We start from the raw sequence: 19,037 nt of genomic DNA on the forward strand, positions 1-19,037 counted from the left end.
ATATTTCTTCAGGGGACGTACAGTGCAACGAATTGTTGAGTCCATACCACACCGAGTTGCTGCATTATGCTGGACAGTAGGAGGTCCAACTGAGTGAGGTGGCGTAGTGGTTAGCACACTGGACTTGCATTTGGGAGGATGACAGGTTCAAGCCCAAGTCCGGCCATCCTGATTTAGGTATTCCATGATTTACCTCAAAATCGCTTAAGGCAAATGCCAGGATGGTTCCTTTGAAAGGATAGGACCAATTTCGTACCCCATCCTTGACACAATCTGAACTTGTGTTCCATCTCTAATGACCTCATTGTCACTAGGGCATTTAACACTGATCTCCAAGGAGGTCCGACACAATATTAGGAGGTATCCCATGACTTGTCACCTCAGTGTATGCAAACTTGACTTTAAAAATATTAACTAGTGCTTGTTCAGTTGGGTGCAGGATTCGTGGGACATCTTGCCATTTAGTTATACTGAACTGCAATGCTTTTCTGCTTGTTACACAACACAACAAACAAGGAGCCACATTGCTATCAACATATTGTTAACTCAAATGTGCCCCATGTTTACCTTACAAAAATCAGATAGTGGCATGCCAGCTGGACTAACGCTGAGATTCAAATAAAATCAGATTTTAAGGAAAAGCAGTTTAACGGAAAGGTCTTACTTCTACCATAACACTTGTCAGGAAAATAGTCACCAGCAAGTATCAAAGCCAGTAACAACAGCTTTCTTTGTGATACATGCTTTTTTAAATAACACTATGTGGATTTCATAAATGGACTTCCAACTATGTTTGTTTGCGTGGTCATTTTCCGCAGCAGCTGTTAAAATCTGTTACTATAAGTTATCTGTCTTGAGCTGACTGCTGTTTAATTAAAAAGCATTACACCAGATGCATTTTGCTTTTATTTATGAAGCATCTTCTATGGTTATTCTTAAAAATGGATGTGTTTGTACATTTTTGGTTGTTTTAGGTTAAAAACAGAGTTTTGTTTCTAAAGTTGGTGTGAAAGTTACCTATAGTGTTTCTTTACATATCCTGTTCCTTCCCTCCTTGATAGCTGTGACTAGTGTCAAAAGCCTTCGTTTCCCATTTGCACTCAACAGTTTTTGCGATTATGCAGTATTTCTTGCACTGCATTATTTATGCTTCACTTTCTTAAACTGTTTCTCGTTCTGCACTGCAACAGTATTTATGTCTGTTCGTTTCCTTTTCTTTTCTGTGTGTGTGTGTGTGTGTGTGTGTGTGTGTGTGTGTTTTTAGTGAAATTTCTTTTCTTTTGGAGGGGATGAGGGGTGTGGAGCCAGGATGGGCCGGGACGGTGATTATAGGACAGAATTGGAGAGGAGATGGTAGTGGTAAATTGAGCCTGTGGTTTTATGTGTACATTTAATGTTATATTGAGTGGTCAATCAGTTTAAAGAGTGTGTGGTTTGCCAAGTTGACCTGATCATTTATGAGTTGTTTCTGTTCTGTTATAGTTTTTTGGACGTGGAAGTTTTCTTGTAAGGTGAGGAAGAGTTTTTTGTTGTTGTCTCTGGCTGTTACTTTATGTTGGTGTTGGTGTAAGTGTCCTGCAAAAGTTGAATGATTTGTCCTATACTTCCATGCTCTTACATGTTCTTTGTATCTGGTGTCAAATGTTCTCCTTGATTGATTTATGTATCTTCCATCAGATGTAATGCATTTCAGTTGTTATATTCCTGATTTCTGATATAGATCAGTTTTTCCAATTGTTTTTGTGAGGCATTTCTGAATTGATTTGTTGGTTTAGTGGGCTATTCTTAGGCCTTGTTTTTTGAAAATATAGGATATTCTGTGTGTGTATTTGTGGTTGTACGTCATTTTATACCATATTTTTGCTTTCTGTCTCTTTCACACTTTGTTTTGTTTCTATTCTTGTATTTTGTGTATTTGTAATTTTGTCCTTGTGTTGGTAACAGCTGGGTGTTTGTTCTTTTCTGTTTCTTGATTGTCTTGTTCAGCTTTGTTGCTAAGATCTATTTGTATCCATTGTTTGTGGCTATTTGTATTACTGTAGTCATTTCTTTTTTGTGATTGTGTCTAATGGTACTGTGCTTAGTCTGTGGAGTATGTATCTAAGTGCTGCCTGCTTTTGAGAACTGGGGTGTTTTGGTGTCTTATGTATAATTGTGTCTGTTGTTGGTTTTTGGTATATGTCAAATGTGTGTTGGATGTTTTGAATCTTTATCGTGATGTCCAAGGAATTTAACTGTGTATTTTGCTCTTTCTCTATTGTAAAGTGTATCTTACCATGAACAAAATATGTGTCTGTGTATAACTGGTCAATTTTTTTGTTTGGTTTTTCTATCAGGCAGAAGATGTCATCCATATATCTAATCCAGTATAGGATGTTGTACGTATTTGACATTATTTTTTTAAATATTGCATTCAGCTCGAGACAGATCACCTATAGTAATAGCCTTCCAACTACTTTGCAGTTTTATTTTCCTCTTGGTTTTTTAAACTCTTCATGGCTGATACATTCTTTTCTACATCATTGTTGTCATAGATTCGGTGAACAAAGACAGTAATAAAACTTGACATGCTGCAGTGTGGATGTGTTAGTTGGACATTTCTGACACTTTGGAATGAGATGATGGTTGCATTTCATGGAATTGTGTGTGTGCTGTAATTATGCTAATCTTGTCCTCATGATCCCTACATGAGCAAATGTAGGCAGTTGTTGTATATTCATGGAATCATCACTTAAAGCCATTTCTTGAAACTTTATTAGTAGAATTTCTCGGGATAGTTTAGGTCTGTCTTCAAGAATCTGCTAGTTCGGTTTCTTCCGTATCTCTGTAACATTTTCCCATGGGTCAGACAAACCTGTGGCCATTTGTGCTGTCCTTCTCTATATATGTCAAATACCTCCTGTTAGTCCTGTTTGGAATGGGTCCCACACACTTCAACAATATTCTTGAATGGGTCACACAAGTGATTTTCAAGCAATTTCCTTTTTAGACTGATTGCACATCCCAAATATTCTATCAATAAACCGAAGTGTACCACCTGCTGTACCCAAAGGTTAGCCTATCCCTACAAAGTGTTACACCCAGGTATTTGTATGATTTGTGTCATTTCAACTATGAATCATTGATATTATAGTCATAGGATATTACAGTTTTTTGTTTTGTGGAGTGCACAATTTTATATTACTGAACATTTTAGCAAGTTGCCAATCTTTGCACCACTGTCAAATCTTATCAAGATCAGACTTAATATTTGTGAAGCCTCTTTCAGACAGCATTTCATTATAGATAACTGCATCATCTGCAAACAGTCTGAGGTTACTATTAATATTGTCCGCAAGATCTCATTAATATTCAAGATGAACAGCAAGAGACCCAAGACACGTCCCTGGGACACAACCGAAGTTAATGCTGCATCTGATAATGACTCTTGATCCAAGATAACATGCTGCATCCTCCCTACCAAAAAGTCCTCAATCTAGTACAAATTTCACTTGATACCCCTATGTAATCGAACTTTTGACAATAAGCATAGGTGTGGTACTGAGTCATATGCTGTTTGGGTATCAAGAAATACTGCATCTACCAACTGCCGTGACCCAAAGCTTTTAGTATGTTATGTGAGAAAAGTGTGAGTTGAGTTTCAGATGATCGGTGTTTTTGGAATCTGCAAAATACTAACGCCAATTCTTTACAGACGAATGGAAAAACTGGTAGAAGCTGACCTCGGAGAATATCACTTTGGATTCCGTTGAAATGTTTGAAGGCAATACTGACCCCACGACTTATTTTAGAAGAAAGATTAAGGAAAGGCAAACCTACGTTTATAGCATTTGTAGACTTAGAGAAAGCTTTTGACAATGTTGACTGGAATACTCTCTTTCAAATGCTGAAGGTGGCAGGGGTAAAATACAGGGAGCGAAAGGCTATTTACAATTTGTACAGAAAGCAGATGGCAGTTATAAGAATCGAGGGGCATGAAAGGAAAGCAGTGGTTGGGAAGGGAGTGAGACAGGGTTGTAGCCTCTCCACGATGCTATTCAATCTGTATATTGAGCAAGCAGTAAAGGAAACAAAAGAAAAGTTCGGAGTAGGTATTAAAATCCATGGAGAAGAAATAAAAACTTTGAGGTTCACCGATCACATTGTAATTCTGTTAGAGACAGCAAAGGACTTGGAAGAGCAGTTGAACGGAATGGACAGTGTCTTGAAAAGAGGTTATAAGATAAACATCAACAAAAGCAAGACGAGGATAATCGAATGTCATTCAATTAAATCGGGTGATGCTGAAGAAATTAGATTAGGACATGAGACACTTAAAGTAGCAGATGAGTTTTGCTATTTGCGGGGCAAAATCACTGATGATGATCGAAGTAGAGAGGATATAAAATGTAGACTGGCAATGGCAAGGAAAGCGTTTCTGAAGAAGAGAAATTTGTTAACATCGAGTATTGGTTTAAGTGTCAGGAAGTCGTTTCTGAAAGTATATGTATGGAGTGTGGCCATGTATGGAAGTGAAACATGGACAATAAATAGTTTAGACAAGAAGAGAATAGAAGCTTTTGAAATGTGGTGCTACAGAAGAATGCTGAAGATTAGATGGGTAGATCACATAACTAATGAGGAGGTATTGAATAGAATTGGGGAGAAGAGGAGTTTGTGGCACAACTTGACTAGAAGAAGGGATCGGTTGGTAGGACATGTTCTGAGGCATCAAGGGATCACAAATTTAGCATTGGAGGACAGCGTGGAGGGTAAAAATCGTATAGGGAGACCAAGAGATGAATACACTAAGCAGATTCAGAAGGATGTAGGTTGCAGTAAGTACTGGGAGATGAAGAAGCTTGCACAGGATAGAGTAGCATGGAGAGCTGCATCAAACCAGTCTCAGGACTGAAGACCAGAACAACAACATGCTGGTTGGCATGGAGGTTGTCATTCCATTCAGGTGTGAAATTGTAATGGGTTGCTAAGCTACCAGTAATGATATATTCAGAGGAGGATCAGACAAAGCCAGTGATCACAATCCTTTACTGTTATTAACCAAATTCTATGTCTATATTCGAACCATGTCATGTTTAACAGTCATTATCATAGTTGTACTAAGATCCAGATAAGTTTTTTCTGTTGTTCATAATAATTAAACATTTAACTAAAACAAAAGTCACTAACCAGCCCAAAGTTGGTGTGAATGAAGATGAGGACACGTATCAAAACCCACACGTGGGCTGGCTGGTATAATCAAATCGAATGACTTGGATTCTATTCAAGGCAGATTTCTCCTACCCAGTTTAACAGGTAGTGGCACATCAAAGCAAATGGCCACTCCAGCAAGAGTGAATGGCTAAAGTTCTCAATTACTGAAATGTCTCAATACATGCCTTCCACTAGAGTGAATATATGTGTTGTCCCACTTGCCATGAAAGAGCCAGTTAATTAATACATTCGTACTGGCACAGTTCCTGGCATCTGTACAAATACCACTTATTCGTTAGCAAAACAGACAGGAGAGCTTCTCCTTTACACCTTCTGCTATGAATTGCAAGAGCCTCACAATTTTGTACCGGCACCAGTTTCGTTAGGTGCCAGGCCAGCGAAAACTGTTAGGCACGGCACATAGCCGAGGGTTTTCCCCAAGAGTGAGGGTTCCATTCTACTTGTTGTGTCTACCAGTTTTAACTTCTGTGGTTGATGTAGGAACTAAAATATTAATGTAAATATAAGACAAATATAAGCTAGCTATGATGTAATTCATGACTGAATCCTTTATAGGTACATAACTGATATAATTGGGGGGGAAAAAAACCTTTCTGATTGTACCAAAACAGATATATATCGTTCAGTTGTTGGACGCAGTGGTTATTAGTTTTATTAACACTGAGTCTAGTGTCCACGTATAATAAAGAAATTGAAATGAGTGACAAGCTAAAGCCCTCTCTTGTTACGTTACCACCATAACTACAAATGTTGGGAATTGACTGTCAACTTTCACAGCTGTATCTAATTGATGTAAAAGTTGTATTTTGTTAATTCTGCTAATGAGAATCTGATGATAGTATACTGGAGCTTAACACTAACACATACGATTGTAGAAAATGAAAACTTAGACCACAGATTTTTGTTAAAAATATAATTTACGTTTAAAGTCAAGCCAGTTTAGACACAGTAGGGCATTTGACTGTTTTGTAGAAATTGTCTTAAATGCTTAATAGTGTTATTTTATGCTCATAACATACTTTATATCCTCTTGAATTTCAGTATTTTTAGAGAAAATGGAAGTGAAATGAAAATAAATTGAAAACCCACTAAATGCTCCGTTTGAGTCATTTGATGATGCTTGTGACATTACTGGCTAGCTTGCTGCTCCTACTGTTGTAAATCGCATTCACAGTGATACCTTGTTTTGGAATTTCCATTTTGGAAAATAGGTAACAAACATTGTGTAGTACTAAATTGCACAAATACATCTACAAAAACACGTGAGAAGTTGTTTTTTAGTGTTCCAAAAAACGAAAATATGGGTAAAATGTAGTTGCACTGTACTGGCAAAATGCCACCACATCAGTGCACAAGTTATTTAAAAATGTCTTGCACTTTGAACTTAACATTAATTTACCTCTGAGACATACTTTCCCACTGTTGCAAGGAAGGACAGTGTCATTCAACAAAATTAAACTCATAGTGAAAATTAGAAGAATTGGATGTCGTTATAACCAAATTTACATTAATCCTTTCGTAGCTTTGTTGGTCAGTTGTCTGTAATGGTTTATAAGTAGCTATCCATAGAATGGTGGCTCAAATCGGGCCCAAAGGAATATTTTAACTCATTTGTAAATGGCTCAACAGTCCTCTCGCAGTGGTAATGATTGTAATTACAAAATTTCACAACACTGATCAGAAACCAGGTATTGTTGAGTTTTCCTTGCCATTTACATGCGGTTACATTTGCAGTCGCCATTCAAATGTCACCTTCCAAGAGGATTTCTAGTTAATGTGAGCACACACTTTTTACTTTATTGGAAACAATCCTTTTCTATCTTTATAATGGCCAACTAGGACTCTTATTGTTTAAATTTTCGTCATCTTACGCAAAGATGAATTAAGCCTGCTGCAGACTCTGACATTAGTTTCTGCTCACAAACATCATAGTCCTTACATTTGTGTTACATGCAGGGTGTAAGAGATTTATATCTCTCTGCAAACAATACCTCATCATCCTACACCTTGTACTGTAGGCATGAGATAATACATGTGCCACTAACAATGCTTTCCAAAGATGTGAAATGTGTGTACGCAAATTACATTCCTACGTGCTCATTTGTCCATTTGTCTGACTAAATTTAATGTAAAGCTATATATAATACATTCTACCATCAAAACAACTGACTCACTGATTTCTTATCAGTGCTATTTTTGTCTTTTTTTAAAATTTACAACCCTGCCAGGATTTGTACCTAAAATTTTCTGCTTTGTAGTCAGATGTGTTATCCATTGCACCATAGATCACAACACCCTTATCTCTGCTGGGTTGTCTTGTACACAAGAAAATCAGAAATAAGATTTGCCAAGTATTTTGTTGTGCTTTGGATCATAATTCATAACTGATAGTCGACAATCTGCATACAAGATATGGACCCATTTACAAAACGATCTACAGTTCCTTAGTTTTGAGCAAGTTCGATGTTGTTGCAGAGATCAGGGAAAAGAATGTCTGTCCTTACATGTGATGCCACTCTTATTGGCTGGAGCATAAATGCTTCAGCTGTCTGAAGGGTTCCACTATCGGTGTTCACAAAATTACTTTCTGTTGTTACTTAAAAGTTTTAAATGCATTTTACATCACTAAATAGCAAAACTGTTTGCAGAAATTGTACAGAAAAGGCTAGTACATTTGACTAAAGCTCCTATATTGCACATATAACTTCGCATTATGCCTAGCATGTGATGTTCATCAGATCTTCAGCCAATAACTGAGCATTTTTGTTCATGTGGCCAAATTCTAAAGTTTAATGATTTGTAAGCTTTAATTACTTGAAAATAACAGATATTTTGTGAGAATATTGACTGAAAATGCTATTTGAATTTTGTAATCACACAGAATAACAACAATCTGAACCATATTTTTAACAGAGGAAATAGCTTGCTGGTCAACAAACACAAACATTGGATGTTTGTGTCTTATCCATTTTATGCATTTCTGTGTGATTCTCACTGTAATATTGTCATCACAAAGAAAAACATATGTATATTCAAAATTAGTGTGGTCATTCATATTCGTTTTCTATTACCTTGAAAAAATGTGGATCAGAAGAAAAGAAACGTGCAACACAGAACTGTGTAGTACCAAACACATATTGCAAACACTTAATATATATTTTTTGTTATTTCTTATCTTTCGATAATGGCACAAAAGCTAAATTTTATATGTAAGCATAATAGAGTTTGCATTTCTCATGACATCTGCCTCTTTCCTTATCTAATCTAAACCTACTTCACCCTATCAATAGCAGGGGGCATCATAGTGTTTAATGTGGTTTCTGGACAACTGTGAAGCCCATTGTATTAGTTAACTGCCTCTTTTGTGGCAAGTGAGATTCATACATAAATTTACTCTGGCATGTACAAATATTGTGACATTTCGGAAATCAAGAACTGTGGCCATGGACACATGCTGAAGTGGCCTTGTGCTTTAATGTGTCAGTCCATCAGATGGGATAGGAGAAATCTGTCTTGGATAGAACACAAGTTGTGTACATGTTGGAACATGCCGTTTCAATAAAGAATAACTGTCTCATGGTGTATCCACTTGCTGAATGTTCATTATTTGTTACTAATATTGGTAGGTTTGCCCAAATTAATGAATTTAATACTTTTTTATTTAGCTGATTCTGTTGCTCACCTCATTGTCTTCCTTTCAGGGTTATGATAGCCTCAGATATTTTCTGTATAAAGAAATCAAAACTTTCCAGGATTGTAAATATTTGTTGGGTCACTAACTATGAAATGAGAAAGTTTTCATAGTTTTAACTCCTATATTCTGAAACATCTCACTTGATTGATTGAGGTAATTTACATCCGTCAACTTCCAGATTTTAATTGTATACAAAACTTGACTACTCATTATGATATCTACAACAGAACTCATCTGTTTCTTACAATAACGAGAACCTAACTGCCTTCTTACACCTTTTCCCACCAAGTTGAGAGAGGATAAAAGTTACATATATATGCAAAGAGCTTAATTATTTGCATCTTACATTCACATATTCAGTGAAATTTAGTGAAGAAAAATTTAAATGTTTTCTTGTTAAAGCTTCAAAATTATCCTAATCACACAAAATATCAATGGTAATATGTGACATACGGAATTTTGGAAAACATAGTTTTATGCGAGCTTCTTTACTCACAAATGAAAAAAAGCAATACTCCATGGTATCAGAAAGTTCATAACTTGTGTTAGGCTTTATTACATCACAGGGCTTTTGAGCACATATCCCCTGAGTAATGAAATCAGCAGTCCATTTCATAGTTTCATTATCCTTAAAATTATTTTTGTTATCTTTCAGCAATTTTAGCATACTGCAGAGGTTCTCAAATATTCTTATAGCTGCAAAATTTATGGTGATTGGTCATGAAGAGTGATCATTTTTGTCCCTGGTGTTACATTATGAATGCTATTGTAGTTTTCAAATTGAGTCAGGTTAATAGCGATAATCTTAGTAAAGGAACTAAGTTTTTGTCATAAGAATATAGTGGAACTTTATTAGTAAGTTATGGCCTGTTGTGTAGTCTTACCCTTGTTGGACTCTTCAGTTATCTTGCTTTTAGAAAGCACAGCAAAGTATGGAAAATATGTGGAACAATAAACAAATGTGTTAAAAATAAAACAAAAGAAACAACACTGAAATTTTGTAAGACGGTGTCAGTCCCAGTGAGTGTTTGCAGAAGTGAAACATGGCTTATAAATAAAGTAAGTTGCGCACAAGCAGCAGAAGTGAGATTTCCAGATACAGTAACAGCATGCACAAGAAGTGACTGACATATTTCAAATTTTGTAACTTAGGGAAGAACTGAATATATTTAATGTCTTCAGTAAAGTACAAGAAAATAGGAGAAACTAGAATGAACATCTTGAAAGAATGAGTGTAGAAAGATTACCTCTCCAGATGTAAAGAATTAACTCTGTTGGGAGAAGTAATCAAGGAAGAATGAGGAAGCAGTGGCTACAGTAACAGGAGAAAAAAAGACCTTATACTTGAAGTGAAGATGATGAAAGATCTCATCCTCTTTCCAGCGAAAAATGTGCTTGTTAGTGGAGACCTGTTGTACAGGGGCAGAATCACAATAAAATCAATTGACAACTATTTCCTTTTGGAAGAGCAGTCCTGGAGAATGCTTTAAAATAGTTTCCAGAATGCAGTACTGGTGCCTCAAAATTGTGTGCTGATAACAGCAGTTATAATGTAGTGTCTGATATTTCTCTCACCTTACAGATGATTATTAGTCTATCAGTGGGATTTGTAAAATATGACATAGCAATTACATGATTATAATTATTGATCATAAATGGACACTGCAGTATTCTAATAATTGTTTTGTTTTGTGTGTGTGTCGGGGGGGGGGGGGGGGAGGGGAGCCTTTAAAGGAGAAAAAGAGCAGTACCTGGAAAAGGAGTGGTGTAAATGCTGCTATGTGTTTCTCTGTTCTGTCCATCAATCAGCTGTTGGTGAGTGGTTGTCTGTCCTCATATCTGTTTAATGTTTATATTATAGAGTATCATGTTAGTGATTTTGCTGCCTGAATAATAGTTAACTGCTGGGCACCCACTTCAGCCCCTTCTGTGCAATTTGTTGACTGTGCATGATACATGCAAGATCAGTATTACTTGTGTGTGGTCATTTGAGTATTACTGCCTTACTATCTCAATTTACAGTATGTGTCTTGTTCTGTTATTTGTGGATCACTCATGGCATGACATTAAGGTCACATATTGATCGCTGAGTTAGGTGGCACAGTGATTAACATTCAGACTTGCATTCAGTAGTAGTGTGGTTCAAATCCCGCTCTTGCCATCCAGATTCAGGTTTACCATGATTTCATTTAGTCACTTACACAGAATACCTTCACAGTTCCTTTAAAAGGGGTATGATTCCCTTCCCCATCTTTTTATATCCAGGTTTGTGCTTTGTTTCTAATACATCAATGTTGAAGCAGATATCTTCTTAGTGTGTATCTGTTGCTGCTCTTACCACCCCACATTTGATCCTCTTGTTTTTGTTCACTTCAGAAAAGAAAAGAAAAAAGAAACTGTGAGTCTAGAAGGTACCAACTCTAATCATTACACTCATCTATGAGGATTTCCAATCAAGTGCTAAAAATATCAATATAAAAATACATAATCCTGTCATCGCCATAATGTACTTTGTAATATTGGTCAATACAGTGAATGTCTACAAAGATTTGAATATAATGGTTCTGCTCATTGCAAGACAGTGTCAAGGAACAATTGATACTTTTTAATAAAACAGAACTGACAAATGACGCTTCTACAGTCGCTGTGTCTGCCAGACTTAGTAGAACTACACACTCCATGTTTAATGTTCTGTACTATTAACAGACATTATTATAAATTTTAAAGTGATGGCTTTTAGACTTACCCTTAGCTGTGTAAGTGTCCAAATCACTATTTAAGGAAATGTCCCAAAAATAAGACACACTATCAGCTTGTCTTTGTGGAAGAAGAACAATTATTCTTAATCAGATAGCTGTTCATTATGAAACAAACCAATTCATTCACAGATTGTGTGAATTCCATCATGAAGGACAGCTGTAAAGCATGTAGAACAAGAATGGCAGGAACAGACACAGCAGACTGAAAGTTTTATTTCAGTTCATTTCACATTTTACTTTGAAATAATGCTACTTGCATCCTTTGCATGCATTTGTTTCAGGAGAGATTTAACTATTTTAAGAGCTGCAGCCATTTCTATTACATGGTTATTTCCGAGCTTAAAGTGGCTCAGTCTCGAGGAGTGTATGAATGATTTCACACATCTTATGAGTGCACAGGTATGACACTTATGACTATCTTTGAAATAATGTTATTTGGAACTGAACTTAAGAATTAATTCTATTTGTGCTGCATTAGACTTTGCAGACATGTAAATTAAATATACTCATCAAAGCATGATCTTCAGAGATGATATTTAGATTTTTCCTCTCCTTCCTTGTATGGAGGAAGGTGGTCTGTTCCAGTGCAATTCTGCAGTTTTCAGCTAATTTCTTATACATTTTGTGTCTTTATTTAATTTTGTTTTCAATTTACATGTCTGTCAATCATTTATATGTACTAGGATTTGGGGTGGATTTCTTTCTCCTAGCTGAGAAAATGGAGGGTGTTGGGGACAGTTCTGGCATTCACCTTAAGCACCGAGAGAGCTCCTAAAAACCTGGACAAAGCTGGGTTTTTCTTTATGTTTTTTGTGTCTACTTCTTGCTCGCTCTTTGTTGTATCTTGTGATGCACTGATTTATGGCTCAGTCTTTTGCCAGACATCTCTAGGCATGCATTTTGGTCATCCACTTTGTTCGTCTGCATTCCCCGGTGATTTTTTTTTTTTTTTTTTTTTGGGGGGGGGGGTCCTCATCGTTGGTGGCTGTCATGACATTCACGTGCGCAGTGTTTGCACTGCTCAAGACTCCAGTTGTGGCTGCTAGTGGTAGGCCTCTCTCAGCTTGAGGCAGGCAGCCTCCATCTCGGCATGGAGCATCACCCTGTATAGCCTCTCAGTTTACTGCAGGATGATGACGGAGGTGCACCAGTCATGTGTCACGTGACCGGCTGTTGCACTGTTTTTTGCCACTATGGTGTCTTCCTCCTCGAGGCACGCCAGTGCAAACTGTGTCCACTCGGCACCACACAGGTGGCCTTCGCCCGTACCACTCTCACTGGTGGGGAGGAGGCCTGCTGGTAGCGCAGGAGGTGAGCCTGCCATTGGCTTGACTCTGGCCTGTGGCTTGACTCTGACCTGCTCTGAACGCGAGGCAATGGCCTTGCTGCATCCCTTTCTCCTCTTTCAATACTTCACGGCTTTATCAACGTTTTCTGAGTTCACCTGGACAGTCTTCTTCTGTTGATTTGTTTCACTAGCATTGCCACAGTCTGAGAAGGCCTTGCAGCTGTGCCAACTTGTGACATGCTGTCTGCCATAGTGGTCACATTGTGATTGGTCTTCTTTGTTCAGAGTGCAGGTGCAACTAACCTGATTGACTGCACACACTACACGTACTACCTGCTTGTGGCAATATTTTGCCATTTGTCTCTCTTGTTGACACTTCAGGAACTTTAGCTTCATGTCAAGTTCTGAAGGAAGAGACTCTATCTGTACGTGGAAGCTCAGGAGCTTATTTAGCCAAAGATTGCATCAACTTCTTTGTCCTGATGCTGGTTCTCAGTTATTTACAGCTAAGATGAACAGCAGCGATCTCTTCTTAATGCCCTGATTGAGTTGCTTCACAGCTACATCTCCAAACCTTGCAAGGAACAGCCCTTTTCTTTATCACTCACTCAGTTCAGTCCCTAAGGAGAGCCTTGATTGTTGTATCTTCTTCTCTTGTGTCTTCTTTCCTAGCTTCTTTGGTGCACTGTAGTTGTCGAGGTGGGTCTTGAGAGTCTTCCAGACATACAAGCTTGCCATTCACACATCCATCGAAGTGCTGTAGTCCAGACACGAAATGTTGAACTCCTGTGTTGCAATACCATCATGCTTGCTTGTATACTCCATTGAATCTTTACTGTTGTGTCCAGTGTAGACTGGAGATGGCTAAATTGGCATGACCTGTCTGAGGTGCTGCCCACAGAATGAACCAAGTGGCCGACTGATGCTACAATAGGTGAGCAACCCAATGATACTTAGCAGAAGAACTGGGCATCTTCCTTGAGGGCAACAAGTCTGAAAAAGTCTCACTTGTTTTGCACAATGACCAGAGGTTCATTTGTCTGCTGCCATTTATCTTCTGTGTGGGTGTAGCAGGAATAAGACAAGTCATAGAAGTCTTCCTCAAAGGAGGTGCCCAGTTCTTCTGCCAAGTATTTTTGGGTTGTTCACCTGTCAGTTGGTTGCTTGGTTCATTCTATGGGCAGAACCTCAGAGGGGTCCATGCCGATTTAGCCATCTCTGATTTTCCACCACATCTGCCCTTGCCTGTTGTGGTGACATGACAATTTTGCTTATCACTGTTAAAACAGCAACTTGACAACTTTGCTAGGCCAGCAACTTGACAACTTTGCTAGGCATGCACTCTGTTGGACATCTGATTTTCTCAGCCTGTGACAACAGCACTCAACAGCTGCCATGCACTCACTCAATTTGGCAATAATAATATCCTCAGCAAATCACAGTTTGGGTTTCAGAAGGGTTGCTCTACTGATAATGCCATTAACTTGTTCACACACCAGATATTACAAGCATTAAATAACAAAATAGCACCGGTATGTATTTTCTGTGACCTATCCAAGGCATTTAATTTTGTGAATCATAATATACTTGTAGATAAATCGAAGTTTTATGGGATTGATGGTATAGCCAACCATTGGATCATGCCATATCTAACCAGAAGAATGCAGAAAGTTGTTCTTAGTATTAATTCAACCAAAAGAATCCAGGGACATAATTCTGACTGGGAAGAAATCACATATGGTGTTCCCCAAGGCGCAATCGTATGTCCACCATTGTTCCTCATATATGTAAATGATCCACTGTCTAATGTAAAACAAGCAGAATTAGTTCTTTTTGCAGGTGACACGAGTGTTGTAATCACTCCCAGTATACATACAGAAATGGAAGGAAGGTGAACTATTTTCTCAAAAGTACCATTGGCTTGTTTTCTGTGAATGGTCTCACCCTGAATTCCACAAAGATACATCACACTCAGTTCTGCACCTCTAGGGGTAATGCATGGTGATGAAGTAATACATAGGGTGGAAACTTCAAAATCCTTATGGGTCCAGATTGATGAGAATTTAAATTGTAAAAAAAAACAACACATTTTAGAACTCCCAGAACAACTTAGTTTAACCACATTCGCACTTCAAATCATAACAAATTTTGGGGAGAGAGAAATCAGAAAGGTGACATATTTTGCTTATTTTCATTCAGTAATGTCATATGGAATAATGTTGTGGGGTAACTCATCTTTAAGAAAGACGGTCTTCATTGCCCAAAAATGTGCTGTAAGAATAATATGTGGTGCTCACCCATGATCATCTTGTAGACATCTGTTTAAGGGGTTGGACATTCTGACTACTGCTTCACATTTTATTTTTTCCCTCATGAAAATCTGTTGTAAATAATTCACTACAGTTCAATAGAACAATGACGTACTTAATTAAAATATTAGAAGAAAAAATGACATTCATTACTCAACATTAATGTTGTCTTTAGCACAGAAAGGGGTGCACAATGCTACAACAAAAATTTTTGACCACTTACCCCGTGATGTAAAATGTCTAACAGACAGCACAGTCAATTTTGAAAATAAATTGAAAAAATTTTTCCTTGAAAACTCCTCCTGTTCCTTAGAAGAAATTCTATGTTCGTATGTTTGTAATGTGTAAAAGGTGATGGGTAGGAATTGCTAACTCAATCTGTATATCTTGTTTTCATTTCAGGGAAATAATAATAATAATAATAATAATAATAATATGTTGATGTTTAGAGTACAAATAGATGTACAAATTAATTTGCAATATGAATGTAAACTGACTCGTTCCACATCATGATGATTTATCATGTAAAATGATCCATGGAACATGAAATTAACAAACTAACTAACACTATAAAGACCCAATGGACACAATAAATCAGAGTCCATTTTCTTCTGAAGAAAAAGTAAGAAGAAAATGTAAGAATGGTAGAAGTAATGCACATTTTCATCTATACTTCAAGATTCCTTTTATAATGTGCTGTTGATAAAGATTGTCACAAATTTCACTTATAAATGATTTCTGAATGTGTCACACTAGATTAGCAAACACATAAATGAAACATACTCATCAAAATATGATTATCTCCCCATTTGACCATTCTGTTTATTGGGAAAGTTTATGTGCAATTTATATTTATTCTTACGCCTATGAAGATCACAGCTAAGCTAAAACAGATTTCAGCAAGTACTTATTAATATGATTTATAACTGACAACAAAAATCAGAGTGTAATATGCCAAAGTTTCTTGAAGAAGCGTCTTAAAATTTTTATTGACTTTTCCCTTAGTATTATTGCTTACGATTTAGTGAAAAAAAAAGCAACAATCTATTTCCATGGCAAGTGCAGAAATTGATACAGTGAGCACTACAATAAAATTTGTGAACAGGATTCAATTGAAAACTTCCCAAATAACTTGGAACTAACATCCTTTTGTGGAAGCAGACTGAAGATATCCTCCCATGACAGACCAGACAACTTACGAATCTGTACATGGATTTTCTTTGTACCTAGTACAAACTTTATCACAGAATTACAAATCAAAGAATAACATTGAATTACTTTAGATGTCCTTTTCTACATATAAAGTGACAGTTTCTATGGAGACATTTTAAATCAGCAACCCACTGTGCTTTTAACTGGTGCAGACTGTTTCGACGTGGTCTATAGGATAGATGGGCTACCACTATATGTGTTTTTTCAGCCATAATACTCATATAATGTCTTGCAATTATAGGACAAGGGAATTATTGTGGATCAGATAATGGACACTAACTCTGCATTGAAAAGCACACAGATTGTGCTATGCTAATTGGAAGGGAGAGGAGGGATTTCATGAGACTCAGTACAGGTGCCATGGATAGAGATTTATTTGAAATTATTCTAAATATTTTTTTTAGAATAATCTTCAGCTGTCGGATAACAGACACTAACTGTTTGATTCAGTTGACATTGAGGAGGCAGTAACTTGCCATAAAGCTGTCATAGCATCAAAGACTACAGATTTTAAAAGAAGTGTTAAGAAAGTTAGAAAAGTATCTTTTATTATCAATTGTGGCAGGTAGCAGATTGCAGGTTACCTCAGAATCCAACAACATATGAGGGCTGTTCAAAAAGTAAAGTGACTTTTCAAATTGCACAGGCAACGTACATTTGATTGTTGATTTTTTTTTTTTTTTTTTTTTTTTTTGGTCCACATGTCCCAAACATATGTTCACAGTTTCAAGTGTACAGCATACTTTGTTTTTGATAGATTGAAAGGTTAGACGTGTTTTAGTATGCTCGGTGATTTCCGATTATTATAAAAAATGGAGCAAAGAATTTGCATCAAATTTTGTGTGAAAAATGGAATCATATGCTCTAAAACACTTGAAATGTTGACAGTGGCATATGGTGAGTCTGCGAAGATGCCAATGATGAACCTCACTCTGGACACCCCAGCAAACCAACAACAGATGATAATGTCAAAGCTATGAAGAAAATTGTTGAATTACCATAAGAGAAGTTGCTGAGGATGTTGGCATATCAGTCAGCTCGTGTCATGCAATTTTTTCGGATGTTTTGGGTATGAGACGTGTGTCAGTGAAGTTTGTTCCAAAACTTCTCAATTTTGATCAAAAGAACCGTTGCGTGAGCATCTCTCAGGAGCTCTTAAATGGCATCAATGATGATCCTGATTTGCTCAAAAGGGGCATAAATGGTGATGAAACATGGGTTTACAGTTATGACATGGAAACAAAAGCCCAATCGTCCCAATGGAAGCATTGTGGAGAGCCAAGACCATAAAAAGCACACCAAGTTCAATCAAATGTCAAAGTTTTGTTCACTGTTTTTCTCAATTACTGTGGCATAGTGCATCATGAATTTTTGCCTCAAGGTCGCCAGGTCATAAGGAGTATTACCTTGACGTTATGCGCTGTTTGTGACATTATGTGCTGTTTGCGAGAAGCAATAAGCAAAAAGGTCCAGAATTGTGGAAAAACATTTCGTGTACTTTGCTCATTCATTGTTGCTTGTGAGAGATTTTTTGGCCAAAAACAACATGACAATTGTGCTACAGCTACCTTATTCACTGGATTTGGCCCCCTGCAACATCTTCCTGTTCCCAAAACTGAAGAGACCTATGAGAGGATGAATATTTTCAACGATTGAGGAAATAAAAACTGCATCGCTGGAAATACTCAAGGCTGTACCAAAAAGTGCTTATGAGAGGTGCTTCAAGGAATGGAAGAAACGTTGGCGTAAGTGTATTGTATCTGAGGGGGATTACTTTGAAGGGGTCAACATGAATATTGATGAATAAATAAATATTTTTTCCTAAAAATATAAAGTCACCATACTTTTTGAACACACTTCGTACATTCATCTCTGGTAATAAATATGTCTGCATCTACAATTGCATACTTTTTATTTTTACTGTGTATTAAGATTTCTTTCTGTTCTGTTCTGTTCATGATGAAGAATGGGAAGAATGTCTGCTTGTACACCTCTGTGATAGCCATAAATTGCCTAATGTTATCTTCAAGTCCTTGTGGAGGAGATACTTGACAGCCATGGTTAGAGCATGCTGTAAAACAGTATACTGTGTGTTGCCAATATGCACCCTCTTTCTTTGTCCATTTATCCTAACTGATAACTTGATGGCAGTCATACTGATGTAAACGGCTGAATAGTGTTTACATAACAGTTGGTACATGACGTGTTGTTTCACAGGTGGCTCTCCCTTTGATAGTATATGTTTTGCCAGTTACAGGGCTGGTATAGGCAGTGGTAGGAGGTTGCATAGGGTAAGTCTTACAGCAGGGATGATCAGAGGGGTACGAGCTGTAGGGTAGGGAAATGGGTGCAGAAGGAGCATAGGATCTGACCAGGATATTTTGGAGAATTGATGGGCAATGATAAGCTGTTCTAGGTGTGGTGGGCAAAATAGCAAGACAAGGATAATACTGAGTAATAAGAGGGGTACTCTATGCTGTTTTTTGGAGGGATCAGTAGTACCAGGCTTGGATGTGATGGTTCGGGAAATCTACTTTTGAAAAAGCTGTTGGGGTAATTAA

The 19,037-nt window shown here is 37.3% G+C and overlaps 1 protein-coding gene across 4 annotated transcripts in view; it reads left to right on the plus strand.

The window, feature by feature from the left end:
- The window catches only part of LOC124606921 (uncharacterized aarF domain-containing protein kinase 2-like), a 105,006-nt gene that overhangs the window by 34,565 nt on the left and 51,404 nt on the right, over window positions 1-19,037 (plus strand). For 3 of the 4 annotated variants that reach the window (XM_047139035.1, XM_047139032.1, XM_047139034.1), the window contains one exon: window positions 11,949-12,066. The exons of the other annotated variant lie outside the window; for it this stretch is intronic. In XM_047139035.1, coding sequence (XP_046994991.1) covers window positions 11,949-12,066 — 118 coding nt within the window. The remainder of the gene's footprint in view (window positions 1-11,948; window positions 12,067-19,037) is intronic. 4 annotated transcript variants of the gene reach the window in all.

Source organism: Schistocerca americana, chromosome 3 (assembly GCF_021461395.2).
Source record: "Schistocerca americana isolate TAMUIC-IGC-003095 chromosome 3, iqSchAmer2.1, whole genome shotgun sequence".
Classification (NCBI taxonomy): Eukaryota; Metazoa; Arthropoda; class Insecta; order Orthoptera; family Acrididae; genus Schistocerca; species Schistocerca americana.